The following is a 13,936-nucleotide window of genomic DNA, read 5'->3' as shown; positions in this document are numbered from 1 at the left end:
TTGGTGAATTAGTGAAATAAATATCTAGTTCACCTTCCCTATGTTCTTCTTTTATGACTTCTATCAGTATATGTTTGCAAAAATATTATCTATCATGTAGTCGTGCCATAAATTCATGTATTTAAGTCTCATGGATTGAATTTTAGCTTTATGTTTTTCATATAGCTTACCAATTTCGTATATTGAAAGAGATGAAAATGCTTGCATTACAACTCTAAACCGGATCTCTGATTTTTAGAGGAATTTTACTCTTTAATATGTTCTTGTTCAAGAAACATAGGGTAAACTCACGAGGGTGAACAGCTTGTGCTTTGCAAAAAAAAAAAAAAAAAAAAAAAAAAATTCAAAAGTTTTTTTCCCTTAGATGAATTTGCAGCTTAGATCAGTTTATTCCACTAACGTTTCAGATATTCTTGGTACATTAAATGCTATTAAAAGTACTTTTGGAATACGTTTTTGCAATTATTTGCAGCTAGCATTTCTGACGGTTAATCATTATCCATTTAGCTACTTAAAAATCTTACCATCAGGCTTCCTCTGCATTTTTAGTTTCATCTGTCTGGCTCTTTCTTCTAGTTCAAGGGTCATTTGATCCCTCGTAGCTCGTTTTGGAGGAATCTGAGGAAGTTGCCTTTTCTTGGGTGAAGGTGTTCCCGATGGATGTCGACCAACCAGTCCACTGCTTGAAAAATGTTTATGTTAGAAAATATGAGAACAAAAGGAATTGAAACATACAGTGGCTCCCAAAAGTGTTCGTACATCTTGAAATTTTTAAGTAAAACCAAAATAACGCAAAACTGAATTCGAATATGAAGTCCAATTTTTTTTCACACCATTCCTATACCATTCTGAATAAAACCCAGTAGTTTTTTTCAAAATATTGCCAGATTTGATTTTTGAAATTTGACAAAAAACGAAGAGACAGAGAAAAGATACGCCACAAAAGCCATCGTACACTGAAATATTTCCGAATAAACTCATAATTAAAATTATCATATGTGGTTTTTTTTATTATTTTTGCATTGTAATGATACTTAATTTGCCTTTAATTTTTCGTGTATTTTTTCCCTAATATTTTGCTTATTATTTTAAACTGGCAGGTATGCGTAGAAAACAACAAACACGATTCGAAATTTGATTTTTTTCCCTCACAGTAGCCGTAAATTGGTTTGAAATGTCTCTAAATTGGTTAATTAATTCCATTCTATATTGAAGTGCTTGATAAAAATGCTTTAAAGACAAGAATCGGATAGAAAACAAGGTAAGAAAAGGTCAACTGGCAATGCTAACAAAGCGTGACCGGAGGTTTACAGTTAAAAAAAACATGAAAAATACACATTTCAGAACTGAAAAAGTTTCTGCAGAATTGAATGTAACATTTTACGTTTAATTTTTACCTAAAATTGTTCGTCAAGGTTTCTGATTAGCTGGATTAAATCGGATCTCTTCCCGCTGAAATTTTCTTGTTCGTACGAAAAACAGTAAGCTTACGCTTTCCGTCGTAAAATCAATGATAAATAAGCTCAAAACATTTTGGAACAACGTCTTACTTATAGATGAAAATAAATTCAACATTTTGGGTTGAATTGTTGTATAATTGTAAATGGAAGAAAAAAAATGAGTAATTTAATCTTAAGAACTTAGTTAGATCAGTTAATCAGGACGGTGAAGATGTTCTTGTGTGAGGGTGCATCTCAGCATCAGGACTTGGAAATTTGGAATTTTTTGCTGAAATAATGAATTGTGCTGTTTATTTAAATATTTTAAAAAACAATTTTAAACTATTAGCCGAAAATTTGGTATTCGGAAACATCTTTGTTTTTATCCAGATAAGGATAAAATGTAACACGTTCGCATTTGGTGCCTCAAAATTTGTCCTTAAACTTTGAAATAGCTCCTCAATTGCCAGATTTAAACTTAATGGAACATATTTGGTGATATCTGGTGGCTAGATTACGAAAATACACCATTGAAATGAAAAGCGAACTAGAAACAGTAAGACTCGTAGTGCGGCTGAACACTTACTCAGAAATTGCACAAAAAAAAAAAAAAAAAAAAAAAAAAAAAAAAAAAAAAAACAATGAACTCTATTCCCAGACGTTTAAAAGCTTCTGTTGTTACTGCATGATATTCTACTAAATAATAACTTTGCAAAAAGTTAAATTATTTACTAAATGTTTTACATTTTTGCAAAGTGTACGAAGACTTTTGTGAGATAAAATTTCCGGCACTTTTTGTTTTTTGATTTTTAAAAAACTAAGTTTTAATTGTTTATTAAAAATTTTCATGTAGTTTTGTTAAAAATAGATCATAGATCTTATAATAAAATACCTATTCCGAAATATTAATTCTAACCAATGGATAAGGGCCGATTTCATTGAAAGTCGTAGGTGTACGAACACTTTTGGGAGCCACTGTATATTTGTCAAACAATTAAATGCAATGAAAATAAGATCATTTATTGAATCACAAAATTAAATGTCCAAAATAAATTTAAGTTCAAGATCATTTTAAGATAGCAACTTTTATCAAAGATATGAAACGCGAATACTTGGTATTTGCAACTTATATCAAGAATCTTAACATACAGGGTGTCCTGAAAAAGACTCACTGTTTTCAAAAATTTATAACAGGAGAACGGTTAATGATAAAAAACAAATTCCTGCAGAAAATTCATGTGGTGGACGCTAATTCCCCCCCCCCCTCAGAAATCCAAATTTTTGTTCAAAAATGTTTCAATAGCGCTGCAGATAGTAAGCCAAAAAAGAAGAATTGAAATTCACCGATTTTTCCTCCGAATGCGACACGGGATTACAACCGACGATTGTTTGAAAGAATTGTTTTGTTCTTTTGTTCATTATTTTCGAAAAAATATGATGTAATTTTCTATTTTTTTTAATTTACAGACTTAATATCTGCAGCGCCATCTATTGGAAAATTTTTCAACTAAAATTTGGAACTCGGGGATACTCATTTACGACCCACCACATGAATTTTCTGCAAGAATTATTTTTTTTATCATTTACCATTTTCCTGTCATAAATTTTTGAAAACAGTCATTTTTTTCAGGACACCCTGTATAAACGTACACTCAAACCTGTTTTTGTGCTGTAGATAAGGACCGTATGAAAAAAATCGCCCAAAACTTCACGAGTAACTATAAAAGTAGTTTTTGCAACAAACACAATCAAAAAATATTTTTTTTTATTCGGTGGATAGGGACCGCATAAAAAAGTCTCACGTAGAAAAGAACTCAAAACTTTACGATGCAACTAGAAATTGCTTTTTTAAACGAATTCAAGACACAGCAGCTACCTTGAATCTCGCCAAATCTTTTATAATCTAATTTTCAAATACACATGTGAACATTTTAATATTTTTTATTTAAATATGTTCTTACTTTCTCTGCGCACAACTTTTAAAAACGTACAACCTTTATCCTTTGCAGTCTGACAACATGGTAGCTTTCTTGTAATAAACTGGTTCAAAATCACTTTTGTCATTTGAAGTACCTACATCGTACTTGTTTTACAAAAATAGGAAACTTCGTCAATTATGTCCCAATTTGATTGCATTTTTCATCTACCCCACAGAAGAAAAAGCAAACCCTGCACAAAAACAGGTTTGAGTGATTTAGATGAATACTTTTGGTAAAAAACTTTCGCAGATAATGTGTCGTTTCAAGAAGAGACTAAAGAATTGATTGTTATTCTGTCTTAGTATATAGATTGAGTAAAATGTTCAATGTCGTTTAAAAAAAATCTCATTACATTCTAAAGCAAAGATATTATTAAAAAAGGTCATTTCATTTCAAATACATAAAACTCGTCCACATTTAAACGATTTTCTAAATGAATAGTAGAATCAATTTTTACTGCCTGACATTGCTCCTAAACCCAAATGTTTTAATTGGTATTTAAGTCATTGGATGAAAGCGAAAGTTACGAAAATGCTTTAAGGAAATCTGACCTATGATCAGGAGGTGACGACGACCGAGAAAGTCCACCCTCTGTCAATCTTCTTGTGGATGATCTTGATCGTGTCACAGACCCGTCGTCAGGCACCACAGATCGCGACCTCACTCTACTTGACATTCTGGGAGGAAACTCAACTCCGGACATAGGCTCCTTTCTTTCAGGTCCTTCATATGAATATAAATCTCTTGGATGGACTAAAATACGGAAAAAGTAAAAATCTTCAGAACGAATTTTCAGGTTTACTAATTTATTACACAGCAAGTTCTTGTACAAAACTCTTCAATTATTAATAAAGGAATGACATTTGAATTTTTACCAGTACTAGATCTTCTTCTATCATCAGGCCACATGTCCCGTCTAGAGCGTCTTTCTGTGACAGTTATTATGTCTTCCCCTACTAATGTTGGACTACTTCTCACTGAACTAATACTGCTGCTACCATCACCAGTAGGAATTCGACTTTCTGTAAAGAAATAATGATTAGTTTGGCTTAAGACTTAATATTGATCCAAATAATCTCAAAATGAACCAGACAGTTTTTTTTTAATTTTATTTTGTCACATTACTATTACATTGTAGTTGAACGACTAAAATGCTGTTACGAACATACAGTTTTTAATTTGAAATATAAAAATAGGACATTGTGAGTATAACTTAAAGTTCACTTTACGTGTTAAACATTTTGAAAATTCAAAAGATTTTTTGAAGCATAATGTACGTAGATTTCGTTATTGTTACTCTGTCATATGTTTTTTTCCTGATGCAGTCGACTCCCGCTACAACGCGATCCGACATACGCGAAATGGCTATAACGCGATTTTTTCACGAGAAAAGAATTTTCGGCATAACGCGAATTTCTCACCCGCTACGCGAAAACTTTCGGTGGGGAATCGTGGTGCGTAAGTTTTGGTTTTGTAATTGGCTACTATAGTTTTTTTTTTTTTCGTGAATAGACCTTCATCCTTTTCGCATCACTGAGTTCCCACACTGTACTAGTCTCAACATCACTTATACAAATAACTCTCTACTCCTTATTTTCCTTTTTTTTTTAAATTCTAAATGTGAAATTTAATGAAATATAATGACACCTAAGAGCGCTGTTTCATCTAAAGTTTGTGAAGATAGTAAGAAAAAGAGAAAGTTTTTGACAATTAAAGGAAAGCTAAAGTTTTTCGATGCTAAAGCTTCTTGAAAAGCTGAATCTCAACTAAAAAATACGTAGAAGGTAGCACGACAATTAGGCATGAGTGAATCTTCCATATGCTTTACATACAATTAAAAGTCAAGAAAAGGAAACCCTCGTAAAATTTACCAAGTAATATTTCATTAAAATGCAAAAATTTAAGGAAATGGAAGCTGCTCTTGTATTGTGAATTAAAGAAACCAGGAAGAAAGGTGTTACCATAGATGGAAACGTTATAAAAGAATTAGTGAAGCAACTGTTAAAAAATATATTAGAATAACAGTTTGATCATGCAGCATAAATCATTATCATCTTCACTTTTTTAAGTTACAAATATCATTACTGTATCTACTGTACAGTACAACTTTTGTGCATTTGCTTTTCTTACTGTATACTGTACGCATCGTATACTGGTTTATTTTATGTCTTTCTTTCCCACTGATCATTGATTTTGTGCATCGTAGCAGTATTTAATGTTTTGAATAAAACGTTTTTTTAATATATGTAAACATTCAGTTCTTAATGTAAGAAACAATAATGTATAGTTAAAAAATGGTTTTTAACATTTAAGGGTTTTTTTACAAGTATCTAAAATAATTGGTACGTTTATAAAAGTTTTCACTCATATCCTTTTCCACAACGTGAAATTTCGACTTACGCGAGGGGTCTTAGAACTCATCCCTCGCGTAAGTCGGGACTCGACTGTATATCCAAACGTACATACTATAATGTAGGGGAATGTGTGTTGCAAAGTGAAATGATGAAATATTTACTCTGCTTTTAGCGCCACCTTTCTGGTAATATTTTAACTATGTAGTTGGACATGTAGTCTACTGCAGTCAGGAAAAAAAAATACAATCGAAGATTAAAGCATATGATAATACAGGCATTTTTTAAAAAATTGATACTCATATTGTAATATTTTGTAGTAAGTCAAAATTTATTTTTGTCGTTAAAAATGATAAAGTTCTTGTCATTAACATTTTAAATATTAATTAAGACCTTCTAATACCTGGTACAGTAGTTATTTAGTTAATATGAAGCTTATTTGTATTTTAAATATTTTGTACAATTAGTCAATATATGCAGGGCAAAGTGGATGGGGTAGAGTGAAATAGTTTATTTTGTTTACTCACTCAATCATTTACGAAATTACAAACGTGTTCATTTATTAGTTAATTCATTTACATTACTTCACTTAATAATTCACTTATTTATTGATTCATTTACTTATTTTCATATTCCTTCACTTTTTTACTTACTCTTTAATTTTTCTTCATATATTAATTTTTTTTATATTAATTATTCGTTTATTGTTTTAGTATCTTTTCATTTAACCATTCAACCTTTTGTTTACTGGTTCATTTGATCAAAAATATTTTTTATAATTGAATAGAAAATATTTCATTAGAAAAATATTTTATGTGTCACTTTGCCCCATGAAGAACGAAGTGAAAAATTTCCACTTTTATTGAAGACGCAAATTTACTGCTAAAAATAAAAAATACTTTTTCAATGCAAGTTTTAATGTTCTTTCTTATGTACTGTAATTTTCAAAACACATTTCCAATTTGTTCATTTTGAAAAAGCTCACTCATGTTAACTATTTCACTCTGCCCCAAATTTCCCTACATAGCTAACAGAAGATATTGCTTTAAAATATTTAACAGTACCTTAAAGTTTCCATATGATTTAGTCACCAAGTTATCATCAGAATATTATGAACTATTCATGATTTTTTCTATTATTCTAATTCATTTGTATTGATGCTTATTATTATTATTATTTGTTTTGAATTTTAAATGCATAAGTTTTTTTTTTCTTTGCATTACTTAATTTGGAATGTTAATAGAGTCAAACTTATATGAGCGACTACCTCTATACAGCGATCACCTCCACTAACGATCAATTTTCTAAGGCACCGATTATCCACCCTATATACGAAATATCAAAAATCCTTAAGGAACGATAGCCAGAACCTCAACGACCGAAAAACCGTGAACTTCAGCATCAAGAAAAGACGATATTTTCGATTTGATTAAGACCTAAAGAGGGATAACGAAAGAAAAGAGAGAGAAGATTTTGAATAGAAGTATGTAGCATGTACACACATCATTCTTCTCTTGCTTACGAAAGTGGAAGAAAACTTAAATGAGGGGGTAAAATTTATTTTCCTTGGGATTTCAAACAAATTAATTTTCCGGGATTCATATTTGGAATCTCAAATTTGTTTAGAATCTCAAAATTTGTACAAAAAAGAGGACATAGGTTTTCCCACCTTTGATAAGCTTTTATGTCCCAATTCATATTTCTCGAGGCAGGTTTTGGAGTAGTTGATAAGTTCAGAAGTATATACTCGCGTATTAGTCGACGCCCCTACTTTTAGGAGGAAAATCGGGAAAAATCAAAAATCCGCGTATAGGTCTAGTCCCAACTTACTGAAAAACTCGGGAGCGTTTTGCAGCTAATTTTGCATTTAAACATAACAAAAAGGGGGAAAATGGTTTGTAAAAACATTTTGATGTTAAAAAACTTCCATTTTTCTTTTTTTTGCACAAAAAGGGTTCACTTCGGCAATCGAGATTTTCGTAAAGGGCTCGATTTTGCTGTTACGATTTTTGTTACTTGTTGCTTTTATTTTGATTTAGTGTCAATAAAATTTTAAACTGCAGCCATATTACATTATTTTGAAAAAAGGGAGTATTATTTAGTAACTATCGGGAAAATACCGCACTTTTCTTCCTTGTGAAATAAAGACTAAGCAATTACTGTAAACTCGTAGTCGGCCGTTTACAGTAATTATTTAGTCTTTAGTCAGACCATGCAAAGTTATAGCTGAATGCCTCAGTATTTACTGTTTTAGCATCTGCTTAAAAGAGTTGGACTAAAATCGGGAAAAGGTTCACAGTTTCGAGTGTTCTTTTAAAAGAATTGCTGAGGAAAATTTTCAGAAGTTCTACCCCGCCTATAAGTACGACCCCCTAACTTTAAACCTCATTTTTTACTAAATTTTTCGACGCGAGTATATACTGCAGTTTTTCAGAAGGTTGTTTATGGATAGGCTTGCCAGATTTCTGAAATGTTCAACCGGGACACTGGAATCCCCCCCCCCCCCTCCGCTAGCGTCGCGAGTATTTAAAAGGGTAAATACCCTTGGTTAGTTTTTAGAATGTTTTAGAGGGTAGTTCATGCTCAATGGTATGAACAAACGGTTATTAATTACGAGTCTAAACCAGTGGCATTATATAACACATGACGCAAGCAGATACATACAAACATTTTATTTCCTACGTGTTAATATTTTAAAGTTACTTTAGTAAGAAGAAAAACTTTGAATGAGAAATAAAACTTTGAACAATATTTGTTTTTGGGTTGATGTATCGATAACATCGATGCTTTAACTTTAAACATCGATGTTTTTTCATCCATGTCGCATTACTACTGACTATGAAGACAATAAAACAAAAAAATGCAGATTTAATATAATATCTATTTTTAATGAGGTTAAATTTTGCTGACGCAAATTCGATGAATTCTAATTGCATAAACTAACTGAGATCTGTATTTAATTACCAAATTGACGTTTCAGAGACAAAATCCTATTTCCTTATTTCAATAGAAAAAAAAGGTGATTTTCAAGTTTCAGTTTGTTATTGTATTGAAATCATGCTGTCGTTTCAAAGAAGGATTATAGAATGAATTAACAATAATCACCTCTTCTTGTAATAGGAAGTCCTTCATCAAAATCAAGCTCAGAAATGTCACTATCTGATAATCGAGATACTGATATAGAAGAAGGCGGAGAAAGACGATCTACTGACGTGACAGATCCGGACAGTTCGGCATCCAAAAACATGCTGTTTCGTTGCTGCATAAAAGAAAATTTGCATGTTAGAGAGCATTATGGCGTAAGCGTTTAATGTTACAAATGTCTTTAAGATAACAGTGAAAAGCAAAATGCAATGGATTATGACAGTTAAGCTTTTCTGATAAACATTTTCTAGTTTAATTGAATTTCAATCAACAGAAATATTTTTTTTTTTTATAATTTCAACCGTTGGGGATATAGCGAGAAAAAAAAAGATAAGATAAATACATAGATACTGACAAAGGTATGAATGTTTTTAAACATACATTTTGCGAAAGTGAGGGATAAAAAGAAGTTAAAATGGAGAGAAATAAGTGCTTATTAGTGGAACGGTATTAGGGAGACTTGGTATTTTTAAATGTTCAGTGACCTGTTTAAAAGTATAAAACTGATTTGGTCACATCTTTACGCTAATTACAATCTTATTGAAGTAGTATAAATGCTTAAATAAAAAATTCTAAGCAAATAGAAAGTCTCTTGAAAATTTCACAATTGGATCCAGGTACAAGCATAGATGTAGTATTAACTAGATACACAAAGAGAAACCGGTTCCATGGGCAACCGAGATCTTCCAGTGACGAGCAAGCATGAGAAAAGCGCACGCGCGCGAACAATTTTTGCCGCAGCCTGATAGCGTTGCATCCTTGTAAGCTACGCTTTTGCCCGTTTAATTCAAGAGTCGTGCATTCAGTGGCGGCCAGTGGCTGCAGCTACGGGATTGTGCACTAGCTATACTTCATCTATGGTACAAAATATCATGGTGCCAGCAACTTTTGCTTGTTTTTTGAAAAAAAAAAAAAATGTTGAAGTGAAGAATATGAAATAGTAACCCTGAATGACAATAATATGTGTAGAGAACATGTTTTTTGTCTTTATAAAGGAAGCGCATTAACAAATCCTGAACAAAAACGAGCTCTCCCGAACTTCATACCATTTATTGAAACAAAAAGATGAAACCTGATTGAGCTAAAACATTAAAGATAATAAAAGTTATTAGCCAACATTTATCATGAAAACCTTTTGAATAACTTAACAACGTAAATATCGCTCATTTGGAAGAAGAGTGCCACAATACGATGAAATAAAATTTTACAGGACAAGCGTTTGAAGTTGAATTCTTCAGGCAATTTGAATTAAGAAAAGTAAGTTTTCTCTGCTCTCTAGTGGTTAATATTAGTACAAAAAATCTGTCATTATTTTCCAAAGAAGATAACGTCCTTTGAAGGCCTTTAAGCGAAAAAAAAAAAAAAAAAAAGAAAATTAAAAATTTCGTATTGTGGCACTCTTCTTCCAAACGAGCGATATCATGATTGCAGTTGTACTTAGGCACTAGGTGACTATGTGGCCCTTAGTACAACATAGGGTAATTTCACACAAGATTTATTTGACTGTAAAACCGAACCGAGAGGGGACTTATTTCATGTATTGTTGAGTACTTAATGTTGCGAACAAAATTATGCACCAGAATTCAAATAATAGTATTTTCCGTGTAACATTAAATGAGGTGAATAGCAAAGTTTACTTCAGATCATATAAAAACATTTTTAACTTATGAATTTTGTCACACTTTTCTCTTCCAAGATTTCAAATTGACCGTCGAGTTAATAATTAGTGTCGAACCTCTCTCAACAGAGTGATAAAACGTAGAACTAAACGCTATCATTTAAAGTAAGGCGGTTCTAGGTATACGATGGCTCAAGATACGAAAATCTCTCCCCAAGCTTTGCATCCATTATATTCCTCTAAGAAATAGATTTACCATTCTAAAATGAATAAAGGAACTTTATATACCGCGGGCTGAATGTAGCTCGCGAAGATGATTCGCGTGTCCCGTTATTTCGTTCAATGTTAAAAATCGAACAGCACGATTTGACAGTCACAAACATGAAGCCAAATATTCAGAAATTCGTTTCTGAAAACATGCATTCAATAAATAATAATAAAAAAACAAAATAAGTATCAAGTAATAATAACAGCAATATTGTTGGTGTGTCAATTTTCTTTCCTTTTCCATATTTTCCCGTGTTATTTAAAAAATAATTAAATGTTTCGAAATTTAATATGTGCTCTGCGTAATGCATTTTCATAAGAGTTGAGGCCCTCGTGTAAAAAAAAAGATGGGTATCACTGTCTTAGACAAAGGCGTATCCAGTTTTTGGTATTGAATGGGATCACATCTAGAGGGGTCATGTTTGGGCATGAATTGGGATCCTGGACAAAGTTTTTGAGAAATGAGTCCCTGTATTGCAGGTTTGGGAAATCATAAGTCACTTAAGAGGGCTGTCATGAGTTCCATCACCCACGCTCTGGATCCGAGCTTGTTGCTTGAAACAGGCGATTTGCCGAAATGTTGTAAAATTGCAATCAAATATTCAGAAATTCGTTTCCGGAAATTAAATACAAGCTTCCCGTTGATAAAAGTCATCAAAAAGTGATTTTTCAAAAGTGATCTTCTGTTATCTATACTTTCTCAAGTTATCCAGAAACAAGTTTTGAAAAACGTACATATGTTCTGGCCCGCGTTCTTAATATGTGGTGCAGCTCGCATGTGAAAAAAGGTTGGGCACCACTTAGATAAATGTAGCTTGTGCAGTTTTCATAATGAAAATAACATTTACATTTGTATTTTTGAAGCCTTTCATAAATTAAAATGAACATTTTTTATTCTGTTTGCTATATAGTTAAAGTTTTATTACCAATTGTGCTGCCAAACTTTCTTCTCGGGTGGTCATAATGTACCATTCACTTTCGTTATCCATCCGTGCAGTTGATAAATCAATTAAAACCTAAAAAAGTAAACGAATTTATTAAATATTTCAGTATATTTTATTTGATGCACATAAATTCGTTTCAAATATTATTAACATTAAAATACATATAAGCAGTGTAGCATAGCCCGATATAACAAATCTAGATTTGATTATGTATGTTCAAAATAAGAACCAATATTTGCAGACAAGGAAAATATCGCATAACTGAATTGTACAGTAATCAAGTTCTCGAGGTAAAAAGTTTTACAAACCTTTTTAAAAAGTAAAATTACAATAATACGAATAAGCAAAACATAATGTGAATCACGATTATTTCATCCTGTACGCTGCTATCGTATTTATACTATGGGAGCAAAAGAGTCCCGTGCTGTAGGTCAACAAGTGCATTTTGTTGCAAAACGGTTGCAAATGATTTACTGAAGGTCGACTATACAATTGAACAAATTAAACGTTGCAGAACAGAAATTTAAAATAAAAATTTCGGTCATTATCAATTGAAATTTGCTTTCTTCATACTAGATTTCTTGAATTGTAGGCTTTATGAATTTCCAATAACGTTCATAGTGGGTATCGGATATAGATTTAATAATCTTAGAAGCATTATAGGATTTTTTTTCTACATTTGAATAAACAGTTTTTATTTTTGCAGCACTTATAGTGCAGAGCTCGAGTTACGAGAGCTGGTGTTCTACGGAGATTGCTCTAGAACAATTGTAACTTAAGCCTTCACCTATTGCGACCATTTTCTGTTATCAAGTAGAGATTCAAATATCACTAAACGTTCAGCAATTGAAAAAATTCAAATCATTGAAAAAATAAATAAATTAATTAACAAACAGCAAAATGTTTAGGATGCGGTTAAATTGAAGAAAACTCCAAATTGGCTTCTTCATATTAATATTTTGGTAAACTTAGATTTCATGATAGTTATAGTTACTTATTTTGCTAATTTATTCCTGAATGGCTTCACTAAATAAAATTTTAATAGCAAATTCACAAAAATTCAGCTGCCGGCTGCCGTTTTTATTCACAATTATGGGTTGGTCAGTGAGAACTCGTGGACTGTTATCTGTACATAATTATTTTGTCGAATCGATTTTACAGCCAAAACAGACACTTTTCACTCAAATCCACAGCAATTAGCCTTCTTTAGTACCCGAAAAAGAGGTAAATGTCAACGTCGCAGGTCAATTTACCAGAGCAGCCCTATACTCTAGAGTGAAAATAGCATTTTATCTTTAAACCAGGAATAATTTTTGAGTGCAACTGAACCTTCGAGTGACTCATTACTTGGAATAAGAGTTGTGTTTTATTATTTTAATTAAAAAATAAGATATTTTTCTCTTTTACACAATCAAGGCAGTCATCAGATATGCCCTATCCCTTAATCAAGCCCTGATTTTGTTGAGACCAGGAGATTTAACTTGACTCCACAGAAAAAGTAGTTTAATATTTTAAACTGACAACTATCCTTCTTTTGAGTAAAAAGATGACTTCAGATACGATATTAGAATTTATGCGATTCTATAGCATAGGCAGGCCTAAAATGAATTTTTTCATAATGTTGACCCTTTAACATGTTCTTAGATAGTTATCCTGACACTTGTCAATTTGACGTTTTTTAAAAAGCTGCCAGAGTGACGTAGTGGAAAGGCGTTTACCTCCTACGCTCAAGTATGCGAGTTCAAAACGGGTCCAAGTCGTAGGGATTTTTAAGGTCTAAAACATTCCTCAACGTCTATCTCGTATGAATATGCGACATGCTAAGAACCATTTAGTGCAATCAGGGAAAAGTGACAGCGGAAGTAAACAAAGAAGGTTGCTGTTTGGCTATCATGAATTGATCATTGGTTCGGTTATTCTGCTCATAAGCATTTCGTTTATCTGATTGGTGTTGCTTTAATTATCACAGTGCCAAACAGAAAACGGTACCACCAAGTGTCACGTTACTTTGTTTGCTTCTACTACCACTTTTCGCTGAATGCACTATAGCGTATCTACTGGATGGCCAAAATTAAAAGACTCTACTTTGAAGTTGTCAAGTAACGAAACTATTGCTCAGAAATTTGGTGTAGAACATAATGAAGAAATGAGAATTTGTTTGAGCGAATAATTATATTAAAAAAAAGTTCAACAT

The 13,936-nt window shown here is 32.0% G+C and overlaps 1 protein-coding gene across 1 annotated transcript in view; it reads right to left on the bottom strand.

Annotated features, from left to right (window-relative positions):
• The window catches only part of LOC129231714 (regulating synaptic membrane exocytosis protein 1-like), a 122,933-nt gene that overhangs the window by 19,161 nt on the left and 89,836 nt on the right, over positions 1-13,936 (bottom strand). Inside the window, exons 10-14 of the mRNA XM_054866077.1 lie at positions 11,725-11,814; positions 8,875-9,028; positions 4,294-4,440; positions 3,970-4,171; positions 525-682 (exon numbers count right to left, since the gene is read on the bottom strand). Coding sequence (XP_054722052.1) covers positions 525-682; positions 3,970-4,171; positions 4,294-4,440; positions 8,875-9,028; positions 11,725-11,814 — 751 coding nt within the window. The remainder of the gene's footprint in view (positions 1-524; positions 683-3,969; positions 4,172-4,293; positions 4,441-8,874; positions 9,029-11,724; positions 11,815-13,936) is intronic.

This window comes from Uloborus diversus, chromosome 10, assembly GCF_026930045.1.
Source record: "Uloborus diversus isolate 005 chromosome 10, Udiv.v.3.1, whole genome shotgun sequence".
Lineage (NCBI taxonomy): Eukaryota > Metazoa > Arthropoda > Arachnida > Araneae > Uloboridae > Uloborus > Uloborus diversus.
This window is presented reverse-complemented; position numbering and strand designations above follow the sequence as displayed.